This window comes from Actinia tenebrosa, unplaced genomic scaffold (genome assembly GCF_029948245.1).
Source record: "Actinia tenebrosa isolate PJP-AT-01 unplaced genomic scaffold, QUT_ActTen_1.0 PGA_scaffold3__52_contigs__length_22856419, whole genome shotgun sequence".
Lineage (NCBI taxonomy): Eukaryota > Metazoa > Cnidaria > Anthozoa > Actiniaria > Actiniidae > Actinia > Actinia tenebrosa.
Genome location: NW_028292580.1, coordinates 17,739,392 through 17,753,907, shown reverse-complemented (window position 1 = coordinate 17,753,907; position 14,516 = coordinate 17,739,392). Strand labels below are relative to the sequence as shown.

Here is a 14,516-nt window from a genome sequence, read left to right as displayed (position 1 = left end):
GAAATATTTTATGGTCAAATAGGATTGGTAAAGTTGTGCAATTGTGGGTTGCAATGACGAAAAAACAGAGGTGGTTGATGCACTACCAGCGAAAGGCCATTATCAATTTTAAAATTCCATTTTCTTTGCAGATTCAAGCCACACCTCACAAGCTCAGAAGAAGACGACGTCATCGTATGTTCTGGAGGTGATAATAATCCAGGGTTATTAATCTCAGAATCTGAGGACAAAGTATCTGTTAATGATTCAGTCATTGGAAGGGGAAGTCAGCCTTTTATTTCAAAGGTAGTGCTATAAGAGATATGATAAGCAAAATAAATAGCATGTTATTTTCACATGTGAAAATATTGTTACCATGTGCAAGGCCATAATTTTTGCAAATGGCTATATATATATATAATATATATATCCAAATGATTAAAAACCAATAGAATAGAGAAGACAACAAGATTGTTAACTATTAATGATGTGCCAATTTTATTCAACAGGTATTATCGTCATCAGTGAATGGGGAATACGTCATCATGGAGGTTCTACCTGTGATATCAGTCATGAATGGAACTGCTATTACACAAGTACAAATCGACCAATTACATGTCAAACACAGAAGAGCAAAACGAGAAGTTGATTATAAATTTCCTTTCTCAATCAGCAACTCCAAGGAAGTAATTTTAGGGGTAAGAAATAACGCATGACAAATCGAATTTCTAGAATGATGTACAACTGTAATGTTATTCCCCTTACTTCGTTTCTCTTTACTCTATCTTTGTTTCCTTGGCTCCTACCTTTATTCCGCCGTTACTCGGTCACTTGCTTCCTTGCTTCTTGCTTCCTTGCTTCTTGCTTCCTTGCTTCCTTGCTTCCTTGTTTCCTTGTTTCCATGCTCCCTTGCTTCTTTGCTTCCTTGCTTCCTTGCTTCCTTGCTTCCTTGCTTCCTTGCTTCCTTGCTTGCTTGCTTGCTTGCTTGCTTGCTTGCTTGCTTGCTTGCTTCCTTGCTTCCTTGCTTCCTAGCTTCCTTGCTTCCTTGCTTCCTTGCTTCCTTGCTTCCTTGCTTGCTTGCTTGCTTGCTTGCTTGCTTGCTTGCTTGCTTGCTTGCTTGCTTGCTTGCTTGCTTGCTTGCTTCCTTGCTTCCTTGCTTCCTTGCTTCCTTGCTTCCTTGCTTCCTTGCTTCCTTGCTTCCTTGCTTCCTTGCTTCCTTGCTTCCTTGCTTCCTTTTTTGCGTCCATGCTTGCTTGCTTGCTTCTTTGCTTGCTTCCTTGCTTAATTGCTTTCTTGCTTGAAAGTGGTAAGACACGAAGAAAAAATTGGGCATGGGTAAAAGTGAAATCAATACTAAGTGAATACAAAACTAACTGCAAGTTTACCTTTTGCATATTTCTCCTTAGTTGGAATTTGGAACAGAACTTAAAGTTGGAACGTTATTCGAAGTGGACATCGATCCTAACTTCAAATTTGGTGTCTTTAGCGAGAAGGGTGCTGATGGCAAACAAAAAATGAGTGATACGATACTAGGAATTGAAATAACTGGCAGATTTTTTGTCAAGATAGATTTGGCACTTTCGGCGAAAACGAAGCGAAGGTAAACATTTATTATCTTTGCTTCTTATAATCAGGTTTTTTTTTTTTGAGTTATACTTTTCTGTTCATCCATGCATCCATGCATCCATACCATCCACCTATCCATGCATCCATCTACTCATCCCTGCATTCATCAATCTAATAGGACACTTCCATTATCACGTTATTATCGTTCATTTACTACCATTACCAGCAGAATCACTCGAATACTTTTTTTGTTCATTTGATTAGCAGCATTTATCTTGCTATTCTCATGAGGGAATGAAAATTTGGATAAGAAAGAAATTTCGCCAAACATTTTGTTAGTAGTAGTAAAATGACGCCATCATGCAAACGGCCCACTGTATGAAGAAAATGTTTATTCCAACTTTTTTTAACGATCTTGTGGAGATTTTTGGCGTTAATTAAATATCGCTTTTTCTCCACTTTCTGTCTATTTTTAGTTTTGTTGGAACTAAGGCTATTGTACGTCCAAAGCAACTAGGAAAAGCATTTTGCATACCGTTTGGACCTCTTCTTTGCGTCAAGTCAGCATTCTTTTTTGAGCTAAATCTGAATCAGAAAATTACAACAGAGGTTAGTTTAGTTTTTAATATTTGGAAACAATTGGTCTTGCTCTTGTATTTCCATGAATGGTAAAATGGTTCTAAAGATTCTCTATTCCTTATACTGTGGAACAGCAGTCACAATAGACTGCTTTAACGATCCATATAGCTTGTTTTATCTTGGATCCCAAAAAAACATATGGGGAGACCCAGAAGGAGAGCAAAACAAAGATGTTGGATAATGCAGTCGGAGCTCTCTCTGCGACGACTCTCGTAAGGGACGTGATCTAGTTACGTCCACGATATAAACCCCGCTTGCATTAATCCCGGAGTGGTCGCTTACGAGAGCCTGGACTGTATATATTTTTGTGTGTTTGTCATTCTCTCATGCATACGTACAGGTAAAACATCCCCACATTGCATTGCAACGCCAAATCGATCCATTTTCCCCCTAAACTTTGGAATTGGAAATATAGAGCCCCAAGCTTCCTGCAATCCGCAAAAATTTATTCGCGGTTGTTTCTTCAACTTGTATTTTAGACTACAGCAGAGATACAGGCAAGAAGCTCATTAGCAATTGAGAATCTCTTCATTGGAGGAATGTGCTCGTTCAACCGCCGTGGATGTGACTCGAACGTACATGTAAGACCATATTTTGAATTCATTAATGCAATATCTAATTTACAGCGCGAAGCCCAAAAGTATGACCACATTTAATGTATTCGCATACTTCTGTGCACGGGGTCTGTACGTTAAACCGACACACTTCGAAACAAAACTGGCGCGCAAACGCTCTTTGGCAAGAAAAAGCCCGTGCATAGAAGCAAGCGAATACAAACGTGGTCATACTTGTGCGTTGCGCTGTAAAGCTGAGCTAATCTTTTAACCAGAACATTAACCGCCACCCGGTTGGCTCAGTTGGTTGAGCATCGGACTTTCGTGGGGGACGTCGTGGTTCGAGTCCTGGCCGGATCAACACTCGGGGTCTTAAAATAACTAAGGATAAGGTACTTCCTTTGTAATAACAACTACAAATGGTTAGACCTTCATGTGGCTCGGATGACCAAGTAAAATGGCGGTCTCGTCTCTCCGCACTACCTCACCCTGCAACGGCGGGGATGTAGAGTAACGTAAAGAAGGACATAAAGAAACCCTGGCAGTGAACACTATCAGTGTATAATGGCCATTACTAATGATTTCTTAATGGGTAGATTGTGGGATTGGTATGGGGATTTTACGGGGTTGGAAATTGGCGCAATTTATCTCAAAGGGGACTCTGAATGCTATTGTACAGCACCAGCCTGCGGGCAAAATCTCAAATAATAATAATAATAATAATAATAATAATAATAATAATAATAATAAATTAACTTGATACACACATGTTTACAAATACAGAACATTTTAAGGCCCAACAGGGAGGAGCAAAAATCTTGTTTATTTTAAAATAGAGTGCTAATTTTGCTGTTTCTTGTCTTGCTGTGCAAGTCTCCTGAAATAAAACCTGAAGCAAACCTCCTCAACATCAAAACCGATGGTAAAGTGTCATGGGAAGCAATGGTTGAACCAAAGTTGTCTTACAAGATTCCAGTACAAGCTACTACTCCGTTTATCTCCCCCAACAAATGGAAAACATGGTGGAAATTTTTCAAGGGAATAAGTAAGTTAAATAGAAAAATGTAATATTTAGTTGTTCTTGTCTTCACCAGCTCTTAAAACAACTTTCATTGTGATTTAAGATTTGTTGTTGTCATTCCATCCCCCTCTAGCGACCATGATCCCTAGCGTTAAAACAATACTTTGTAATGATGTGACGTCATTATGAAATAGGGCAATTAGTACTGACTGTTCCATAGTCAATGATCCGGTTCCACGGGATTTTCCAACCAACTGTGGTAAACTTTCCTAGAATCCCCCTTTCCTCCCATCGCATACATTAATATTACTACCGTTTTAACCGTAAATCATTTGATCGCTTAAATTAATCCGTTGATGTACGCTCTTAATTTAGGGTTGAGAGTGGATATCTCTAAATTAATCCCCGTCGTACTGAGTCTATCAATAGCAGTTCCATTTGGAATTCGAATGGATGTTACTCCGTGTTTTCCTCCATCTGACATAGACAATAAATGGAACAACGAATTGACTGTCGATCAATATTATGGGGATACTAGCCTGGTGGGAGAACTGTCCGCTGGACTTTATAATTGGGAGACAAAAACAATCGATTTGTACAATCGTAAAGTACACAGTGGTCTTAAAAAGAGGTAAGCATTAAAACTGCTGGACTGTATTTAGAAATAGACGTTTGTTTATAGTTTATTTGTTTCTTTGTTCCTTGTTTTCGCTATTGTTTTCATTTAATAATAATAATGATAATTATAATGATAATAATAATAATAATAAATAATGATGATGATGATACAGATAATGATGATGATGATTCTAATGATAATAAATAATGATGATGATGATACAGATAATGATGATGATGATGATAATGATAATAAATAATGATGATAATGATGATAATGATGATAATGATGATGATGATGATAATGATAATGAAAATGAAATAAATTACATATTGTAAAGAAAAGCTATAAAAAACTATTTTATTCAAGATCTTCATTATTGCTATTAATACATGTTTAACTCCTTTTTTTTTAAAGTTTCTGTGTGCAACTCTATCCTTATGACGTTAAAGTAAGTTGACGTTGCTTTTTTTTCTCGTCACTACATTTTAGTACTCTAAACTTCCAGCGGCGAATCCAAAGTTTTTTTTAAAAAAAGGGGGTTCCAAACTTCTGCACTTAAAGAACATGATTGGTTTAGCAACATTTCACAAAAGGGGGCTCCAATGAACAACCCCTAGATCCATCTCTGATCTCGTCATTTTAAAAGTGGTAAAATACTATAGATTTAATTTATTGGAATGTATTGGTATTGACTTATTAATGGAAGTTAAAAACCAAGGGATCGAATATTCATGAATTTCTATTCAAAAGGATAAGTGTCAATGCCAGCCCTCTACTACTACAGCAGCTACAACAAGGCCTTCACAAAGCACTCTACCAACAACATGGAAAACCCCTGCAACATATCCATGGAAAACAACATGGAAAACCCCTACAACATATCCATGGGAAACAACACGGAAAACCCCTGCAACATATCCATGGACAAGACGTCCAATAACAAGGCCGACACCTCCCCCACCATGTATATGCCCTGATGGTCAGATCGGAGTGTTCTCAAGTCATAGAGGAGTGTGCGACTGTTTACTGTAAGTAAGCGACATTAATTTGTTTCTCGCACGAGGCTGTTGCCAACTGTATAACCGGACCCCTTTTTTCCCCGTCAGAACCATACTTTTATTTGACTGTAATAAACGTGAGGGTTGGATCAGAAAGGGAGTTCCATTTTTTCTTAAACGGAAGACCACTTTCCTATAAACCTGACCACGATCAAAGTTTGGGCCTGTAGTAATTGGCTAGGCTGTCATGGTAAACCAGCCTCCTCCTGCTGCTGTTGAACTCGTTATGTTACGTTTATTTTTGGTAAAGTTAATTAGGAATAGGAAGGTTGTAGTATACATTTATACATATATCTAATGAGATGCAAGATATCAAATGAGATGCAGAACGTAAAAAAAGTAACTTATTTGGTCTTATTTATCTTTGAATCATAGACATTAGGTATTGCACAAATTCAAGTTAAAAAAGTATTTTCCACAAAATGTAGTGGTTAAGCAATCGTATTTAAGCATGTTTTGTATCTCATTTGATATCTTACATCTTATTAGGTATCTGTATAAATGTATACTACAGCCTTTCTGTAATCAAGTGTATATACAGTCAATGTCATTAACGTTGTCCACCGAAAAAAGACATTTACACATTTACACATTTAGACTCAAAGAAATATCACGTGTTTCCTCGAACGTTCTGGCATAAAACAAACGCTGAAATGCCATTATCCATCTTAAATCCTCGCTAAATGGTCGGGACATTCTGGAGTTTCGATTCACGAGTTGAATTTTACATTTAAAGTTCAGGCTGACGCACACGAGGCAAAGAATACATAATGAAACACGTGATATTTCTTTTAGTCTAAATGTGTAAATGTGTAAATGTCTTTTTTCGGTGGACAACGTTAATGAGATTGACTGTGTATGAATATGAATATATTATAAATAACACCAACCTGTACGCGTGCCCAAATACCAACGGTACACTAAAACACTGAAGAAGATTCGTGGTCACAGATGGAAACGTCTGCAAAAATGATTCAGAATTTCTAAGTCAGTTCAAGTGTTATTTAAGAATCCTGACTTCAATTATAGTATTTTTAACCTTTTTCCTTATTATATATAATCAAGGAAATGCAAAGGTGGAGAAGCACCTGTAAAAGTCAATGGCTTATATAAGTGTCCGTACTATCCTCCGTGTGGCAGAAGTCCAAATTGTGTAATTGGTAGAAAGGGACGTAGCTGTTCGCAGCCCGACGTTTATCCTTGCACAAGTGAGTAATTTATCATTCAAATGTTTTTTTATCCGTTTTCGTTTTGTGCTTTGACTGTTCTTGCTATTTATTAAACAAACCAAGTGACAAGGAAGCGAACCATGTTGACAAATGTAACGTTACTGCGCATCAGCAGATTATTACATGCAGAAAAACGTTTTTGTATCGTAATGCGCATGAGCAGAATATTATTTGTAGGCAGTTATTTGCCGTTATCTCGACCAATCAAAATGACGAAAAAATTATAATTTGAACGATAAAGTTATTTAATGTTCATTTTGATTTGCTCGTTTCTCCATCTCATGTACACTACTCCCAACATCAATTCTGTACCTTCTATATGTGCCCACACCTTTTTTTGGAAGAAAATTAAACGTCAACTTTTCATGATTAATAATTCAATGTCTTATTCATTTTATCAGGTGCATGCTCCGGGAACGGCCGTACGGTCTCTAACAAGTGCCAGACAGAGTGTAGATGTTTTAGAGGTTGGACAGGTCTCTGCTGTGGAATTAGACGGCCCACAGGAGGTTTTGGTGATCCTCATCTAGAGACTTTAGATGGTAACACACTATATCGATAGATTATAACGAGTAATGGAAATGATATTTGAAAATCATCACGTATGCCATTAGCAAGGAAGAGGAGAAAAAAATAAGAAAAATCGAATAGTGTTTTAGAATATTTTTTGTCATTGCTACAAGATACAGCGCGACGTGCAAAAGTATGACCGGTGCCAATTTATTCTTATACATTAATGCACGGGCTTTCATACGACAAACTGACGCATTTCGATAGGAAGCTGGCTGGTTTTACCATATAATTTTCATAGAATTGTTGTAAAAGTTAGTTTGGCAGCAAAAGGCCAGTGCAAAAAGGCCATGTTTTAGGGAACATGGTTCCAAAATGCGTTGCAATGCCAACATGACCCAGTCTTTTATTCAACTTCGTAATGGCTAATTTTAAGCTTTTTTTTAATGGCTATTTTTTAAACTTTTTTTGTAGGAGTTGAGTTTGATTACTTTGGTATTGGTGAGTTCTGGGGGTGTCGTAGTATTCCAAATTCATTTGGAATCCAGTTCCGCTTCTTTGCCCACAAGGGGACGTCTCTGATAGGAGGAATTGCTTTAAAAGTTGGCAGCAGCGTTGTTAGCATCATGTCACAAATAACATTAGATCCAACAGATATGCCACATCTAAGGTAACTTCGAAAGAAACCTACTGAACTAAGATTCATTTAAATTCTACTCCTCATTCTAAACGTAACTGCAATTTGTTGTTTTTTTTTTGGCTTTAGGATTGATGGTGCGTTGGTGAATCTAACGACAGCTTTGGGGAAACAACTATCAATCGACAATAAAACCGCTTTTCTTGAAATCCAGAAACAATCTGATAAAAAAAATAAGGGCGAAGTAGTGTTCTTTTCCCTTGAGTACAAGACAGGTATGCTTTTTTGCACGTTCATTAGTCCATCCGCCTCGTTGTTGGGGAGTCAGGATGGCGTAGTAGTAGTAGTAGCAGTAGCAGTAGCAGTAGCAGTAGCAGTAGCAGTAGCAGCAGCAGCAGCAGCAGCAGCAGTAGTAGTAGTAGCAGTAGCAGCAGCAGCAGCAGTAGCAGCAGCAGCAGTGGCAGCAGCAGCAGTGGCAGCAGCAGCAGCAGCTCGCCTTTTTCCTCGATTCCCTGTTGCCCCATGCTGAAGTGTTTGTTCTCTTCTTGAATCGAAAGGTTTTTTCCGGCACTCTGGAATTTCCTTCCTCCTACTAAACTAAAGACTTCTTGAAGTTGGGTTTTCCATGCATTGTTCACGAATTTCATAAACCTTGACATATTTTCGATCTGTTTCTATAGGTGTTACTGTAACGATTTATGTGCGGCACAGTGATACAATGGGAAGACAGTTCCTTAATGTTCTATATACACTCACAGCGGATTTCAAAGGTCGCACGCAGGGAATCTGTGGTTTAATGGACAACAATCCTGCGAATGACTTGACTGGACCAAATGGAGACCTTTACACAGATCCAATTAAATTTGCAGATTCTTGTAAGTAGGACTGAGATGGTTATTGACTAATACATTGTTTACATTTAAACAACGCTTAGTGTTCAGTTTCTGCAGCAAATTTGTTGTGATTTCTTGTCTAAAAGGACTGACGGCAGTAATGTTTAGCATGTGTGCATTTGTGGTGCTGGGAAAAGGGGGATCTGAGTTACAGAGAGACAGAGAGTGCACTGTACAGCACTAGATGAAAGGTTTCTTCGATCGTTGTCGTTATTTTCTAAGTGTTATTCAGGGGGTTGTAGCACGATTCCACTAATCTCGTTCAAGAACGCAAAAGATATGCTTACAATTTTGCAGTTTGTAGCTGTTTAAGCTTCGTACCCCCGGCCATTCGTCATTTGATCTTTTTTTGTGCCAAAACTAAACCAGAAACAATTATATTACAGGGCGTATTTTAGCTACCAACAATCAATCAGGTTTATACGACTCGTGGTCCTGGAACTCTTCCAATTTTCATGCTGATGATGTAATGGACTCGACATACACAGATCCAAGCCATGTTCCTATGTATGGACTATCAAATGTGCCCAGTGACTTGTTAAAGGTTTGTGATTTACATGCGTGTACACTTGTTTTTTTTATAACAATGATACTATAGATTCTGACAGCCTTTTTCCTATTGAAAAGAAATCAAGACAGACCTGCTTGGCTCGTAAATTACCAGATAATCTTTTGAAGAGCTGTATCTACGATGTTGCTGTGACAAATGACACGTCTTTTGCCATGCAAGAAGTTCTCCTGACAGGTAAGACGAATGAAGGAAGGAAAAAGGGGATGGATGGATGGATGGATTAATGGATGGATGTATAAGAGAAGAAATGGACGGACGGAAGAAAGAAAGGAAGGAAGGAAGGGAGGGAGGGAGGGAGGGAGAAAGGAGGGAAGGAGGGAAGGAGGGAAGTAGGGAAGGAGGGAAGGAGGGAAGGAGGGAAGGAAGAAATATTGAAGGAATGAATTATGGAATAAAATAATTGGCTTAAGGTCGAATAAATGGATGAATGGAGGGATGAATGGTAGATGGTGGATGTATTGTTATATCGATGAATCTATGATTAAATGGATATATGCAAGAAAGGATAGACGACTGAGATGGATAATAGCTTGGTTGATAGTAACACAGTCATTCTTTAAACTCCATCTAGGATGTCCAGATCAGTGTTCGGGCAAAGGCCGCTGCGTCAATCAAACTTGTGAATGCTTGAAAGGATGGACTGGAGAAAAGTGTGAAATAGGTATTTAACACCATGATAAACTGCTAAACCTGTATGTAGAATATGCAACAAAAATCTAGTTATAATTCTGACGTAATTTAACAGGGACGTGCCCAAACTGCTCAACTAGTAACGGTAAATGTATCAAAGGGTTTTGTCAGTGTAACGTTGGATGGCAAGGAGATACCTGCAGCGAGAAAGGTAAGAACATTTTTTCCCAAGATACTCTTTAAAAGCATCTCCGCTTTTTAGTGTCTTAAACCAGCTTTACTTTTATTTAATATCCAGCTACTTGCTATGATGTGAATAACTGCACCAGTCCAGTTCATGGAGTCTGCAAGACTACAAACAAATGTCTCTGCAATGATGGATATATGGGTAAGTTAAGGTTAAGAGGAGTTTTCTCAGTACTTCTCTCGTCACACCTGTTGGATAGTAATCCAACTAACTGGATCATAAGTTACCCCCATCATTCATAGGTAACTCCTGTCATAGATTACTCCCATTATCCAGAAAAAGGACTAGATCCATAGAGCTCCAAGCAGACAGATTCCCCTTTTTCCTATTTCAATGCCAATGACGATAATTATTGTAAATGCTACTTTATTGAAACCGTATCACCTGCCTATAGGAAGCGATTGCAGCATTACCCCAACATGTCTAAACGTGTCATCTTGTTCCGGTCATGGAAAATGTGTCAACTTTGATGTCTGCAAGTGCGATAAAGATTGGACAGGAAAAAATTGCAGCCAATATTCCTGTTTGGATCTTGATCGTTGTTCAGGTATTAAAATAGCTAACATTGGCACATATGTTTCAGTTTCTTAATGATTTTGGAGTCGACTTTTCACAACTGAAGTTTGTAGCTTTTTTTCCACTTTAGAGCTAAAGGAGCTAATCTGTCATTAAATGTTTTAAATCAGATCATGGCCGATGTGTTAACGTCTACCAGTGCGAATGTAATGCGGGGTGGACTGGGATAAGTTGTGCAATTCCTGATTGCCCGGATGTACATCAATGCTCTGGAAATGGAACATGCGTTGCCCCTAACAAATGTCAGTGTTACCCTGGTTACAGTGGAAATGGGTGCCTTGATTCTGCTGATTGCAATATGTTGGCTAATTGTAGTAATCATGGGGACTGTGTTAGTGGAGATGGGGCAAACTCGTCCTGTAGGTAAGTAGAATCTTAAATCAATAATTGAAAGCAACTTTCTTATTAGACATTTACCAACTATATTATCATGCAAATGAAATAGTAGAACGTTTACGTATACGTATTCGCTGCCAGGGTAATATACAGGGTCGAATACGCTGCCGAGCTCGATAAAGGGAAAAAATTGGCCTGCCACTGTTTTTTAATTTTGGACAGGTGAAATATATGTTGATCTGCTATTTATTTTTTATGGCATGCCACATGATATAGACAAGACTTTGATTGGAGGAGATTCATTTGTGAATAGGAACAATCATTATAGATAAATAAACAGTGAAAGATGATGTCCAGTAAATTTTGCCTGTAATTTTATAATCCATTTGGCATAATTATTTTTGACTGCCAAACCCTAAATTTGGCCTAGCATTTGGCCATTGGCAGGCCGCCATTTCGAGCCCTTTAAATTACGAGTGAAAAGTGAATCCAATCGGTGGAAAGGACAGCAACAGTGCGACACATGACAGAATTGCCGCAGGCGCGTAGCATTTTTCCGGTTGCAGTATTTGAAAGAAGCTTTTGTCCAACCAGACTGCATGGCAGGTCAAAACTTGTCACCGATCTGATATATGACATCCTTATAGAAAATATATTTGCAGCCCTGCTTCCATGGTCATACTTTAAAACCCTTCTATCAAGTACTCACGCTCCGGAGAGCCAGGTTTCCTGAGTTTTACTAAATATCGGAAAACTTGTGTTTTAGGTGTTACGATGGATTTCAAGGGGTAGATTGTAGCCAGCCAACCTGCACTGAACTCAACAACTGCAGCAATCATGGCATTTGCAAAGAAGCAGGATTTTGTGAATGTGATATTGGTTTTAGTGGATCTGACTGCTCTAATGCTTCATGCGAAGCTTTGAATTTTTGTTCAGGTAAATGAATTAAAATACAATTTAACCGATATTTTACTCATTGATATTCATGAGTGCGGCCATTTTGTTTTTCGAAAGAAACACCAAATACAATGTATGCTTTCTTTGCAAAAAGTGCTTTGGATCGTATACACCCAGTAATTCAAAAAACGTTGTCGGTCGTAGGTCTTAAATCTGAAATATGAGATCGAGTAGAATTGCTGGGACAAAATACACTTAGCCAGATAATTCACCAGCACAGGTCATCACTCAAAGTTGGTACATTTAGATATTAACTTGTTGCAAACTACTAAGTCAAATCACACAAGAATGTTCACAGCCTATAACCGATAATTGATTTCGGTCTCAGACTTCAGATCTCCGACCGACAATGATTTTTTCAAATAGTTGTATCTAGAAATCTAGCGAATCTCCTGACATTCTAGCTAAATACTTAAATTTCCATTTATAAGTTTTAATTTAATTTTCTATTTTCCTGTTTTCCAGGCCACGGAGAATGCACTGGTTACGATCTGTGCAATTGTGAACCTTTATGGCATGGAGCTGCTTGCAGTACCCCAGACTGCAGTACGTTAAGCGACTGTTCAAAACAAGGCGTTTGCTTGGCACCCAATAAATGTGATTGTTATCCAGGCTACGATGGGATCAAATGCGACAAGCCAGCCACACCAAACTTTTACCCACCAGTGTTTTCTTCTCCTGTTTACAATCTATCGGTGTATGAAAATGCTACTTTGGGAAGCTTCGTGGGTCAAGTTAATGCTAGTGATTTAGACCAAGGGAGAAATGGCGAAGTCATGTATTTCTTATCCAATGATGCTGGTGGTCTATTCACAATTGAAGGAGAGTCGGGTAAAATCTTCACATCTAAGTCATTGAGGTATGACGAATTGAAGACGGATTTTGCTTTCCTTGGTGTCCGTGCTTCCGACAATGGAAAACCAATGAAGTTTGCCTCATGCGAATTATATATACGAATAATCGATGTTAACGACAATTGCCCAATATTTGACCCATTCCTCCAGACGTCGTACAATATCTCTGTTAACACAAAGATTGGGACAATTGTTGCGAATGTCAGTGCTGTCGATAAAGATAATGGAGTCAACGGTGACGTCAGATATCACTTGGAAAATGGGAATGGAACGTTTTCAATTGAGTGGTTAACAGGATCCATTCGTCTCATGCTTCTCGTTCGACCAATCTCGTATCAAGTGGTTGTGATAGCACGTGATCAAGGCACACCTTCTTGCTCAACTTCCCTGAAGTTGGTGTTTAATGTGACAGAAAAGGAAACACCTGAACCAACTGAAGGTACATGCATTTTTTTAAATGTAAACCGTTTTTTTGTTGTCTTATGCTCCCCACCACTACCAAAACCCCTTGCACACTTTCTTATGCTCCATTTATTAAAAACAATGGACCTCTTTAGCTTCGTGTGCAAATTTCCCATTTGAGATCAGATGACATTCCCTTGAGAAATTTTTTTTCCAATGAAAGAATCAACTCCCAAGAGTGACATCACATGGTCTGAAATGTGCACAAACGAAGCTAAAAAGGTATATTTTCTTAATATTCACATAAAAAATACAAATTTGAATAAGAAAGAAAGTTCGAGAAGAAATCTGGTATTGGCAGTAAGATGGCGCCATCATGCAAACGGACCATTGACAGCTCCATCCACAATGTTTTCATCACAGATGTTTTTTTATATATTGAAAGGACTCTTTACTTTAGTTACTACTTCAGCTGAAGTATCGACAACAGTTACCACCACCACAGAACCTGTTACAACGCCTTCAGAACCAAACATCATACATTCAACAAATGACAGTCTTCGGCTGGAAAGTGTCCTTCTCATCGCTGGCTGTTCCATCGGCATATGTTTGTTAGCAGCCATTTCTACAGTCATTATTATAAGAATGAAACGAAAGTGGAAGAAGGCAAATACTTCGCCAAGAACATCGCGACGGCAAATGACGACAGGAAGTCGGAACAGAGTCAGTCCAGATTTCCAGGTAACTTTATGGAATCCATTTGAGATAAAATGGGGTCCGAGCTTGAAGATAATAGAATAAAGATCGGGCATCAATCAATCAATCAATCAGTTTATTCAATCTACCTTTCTGGAAATATAGTAACAAGTATTCAAAATTCTATTAACAATAACTGTACAAATATGTAATAAAAGAAATAGTGATTGCAGATTTTATAATTGAATGTATATATATCCAGAAGGAAGACACCTAAAGAAGAAACCATAGGCTTATATTCTTGAGGTGTCTTATATAAGCTTGGGTAATTTATTGCGAATATTGCGAATATGGAGAGATTTAAAATAATAATAATAATACTGAATAATTAATATGTACAAAAACAGAAATTACTAACAGAGAAAAGAAATTACGACAGAGAATAGAAAAATCCCATCCGAGCATAGACGAGAATATCGATTAGCATTCACAAAATATCGATTAAAAGGTATCCATCGAGCCTGCTACCAACATTCAAC

At 38.2% G+C, this 14,516-nt stretch overlaps 1 protein-coding gene across 1 annotated transcript in view; it reads left to right on the top strand.

Moving 5' to 3' along the window:
- LOC116301616 (uncharacterized) overlaps positions 1-14,516 on the top strand; it is a 34,217-nt gene that overhangs the window by 18,757 nt on the left and 944 nt on the right. Inside the window, exons 18-41 of the mRNA XM_089035648.1 lie at positions 132-285; positions 489-677; positions 1,386-1,579; positions 2,022-2,154; positions 2,664-2,765; positions 3,612-3,783; positions 4,135-4,390; positions 4,796-4,829; positions 5,132-5,409; positions 6,505-6,647; positions 7,070-7,210; positions 7,653-7,848; positions 7,945-8,090; positions 8,496-8,690; positions 9,095-9,252; positions 9,336-9,453; positions 9,851-9,940; positions 10,025-10,120; positions 10,208-10,297; positions 10,551-10,703; positions 10,843-11,095; positions 11,835-12,004; positions 12,491-13,318; positions 13,742-14,022. Of these exons, the coding sequence (XP_088891774.1) occupies positions 132-285; positions 489-677; positions 1,386-1,579; positions 2,022-2,154; positions 2,664-2,765; positions 3,612-3,783; positions 4,135-4,390; positions 4,796-4,829; positions 5,132-5,409; positions 6,505-6,647; positions 7,070-7,210; positions 7,653-7,848; positions 7,945-8,090; positions 8,496-8,690; positions 9,095-9,252; positions 9,336-9,453; positions 9,851-9,940; positions 10,025-10,120; positions 10,208-10,297; positions 10,551-10,703; positions 10,843-11,095; positions 11,835-12,004; positions 12,491-13,318; positions 13,742-14,022 (4,570 nt within the window). The remainder of the gene's footprint in view (positions 1-131; positions 286-488; positions 678-1,385; positions 1,580-2,021; positions 2,155-2,663; positions 2,766-3,611; positions 3,784-4,134; positions 4,391-4,795; positions 4,830-5,131; positions 5,410-6,504; positions 6,648-7,069; positions 7,211-7,652; positions 7,849-7,944; positions 8,091-8,495; positions 8,691-9,094; positions 9,253-9,335; positions 9,454-9,850; positions 9,941-10,024; positions 10,121-10,207; positions 10,298-10,550; positions 10,704-10,842; positions 11,096-11,834; positions 12,005-12,490; positions 13,319-13,741; positions 14,023-14,516) is intronic.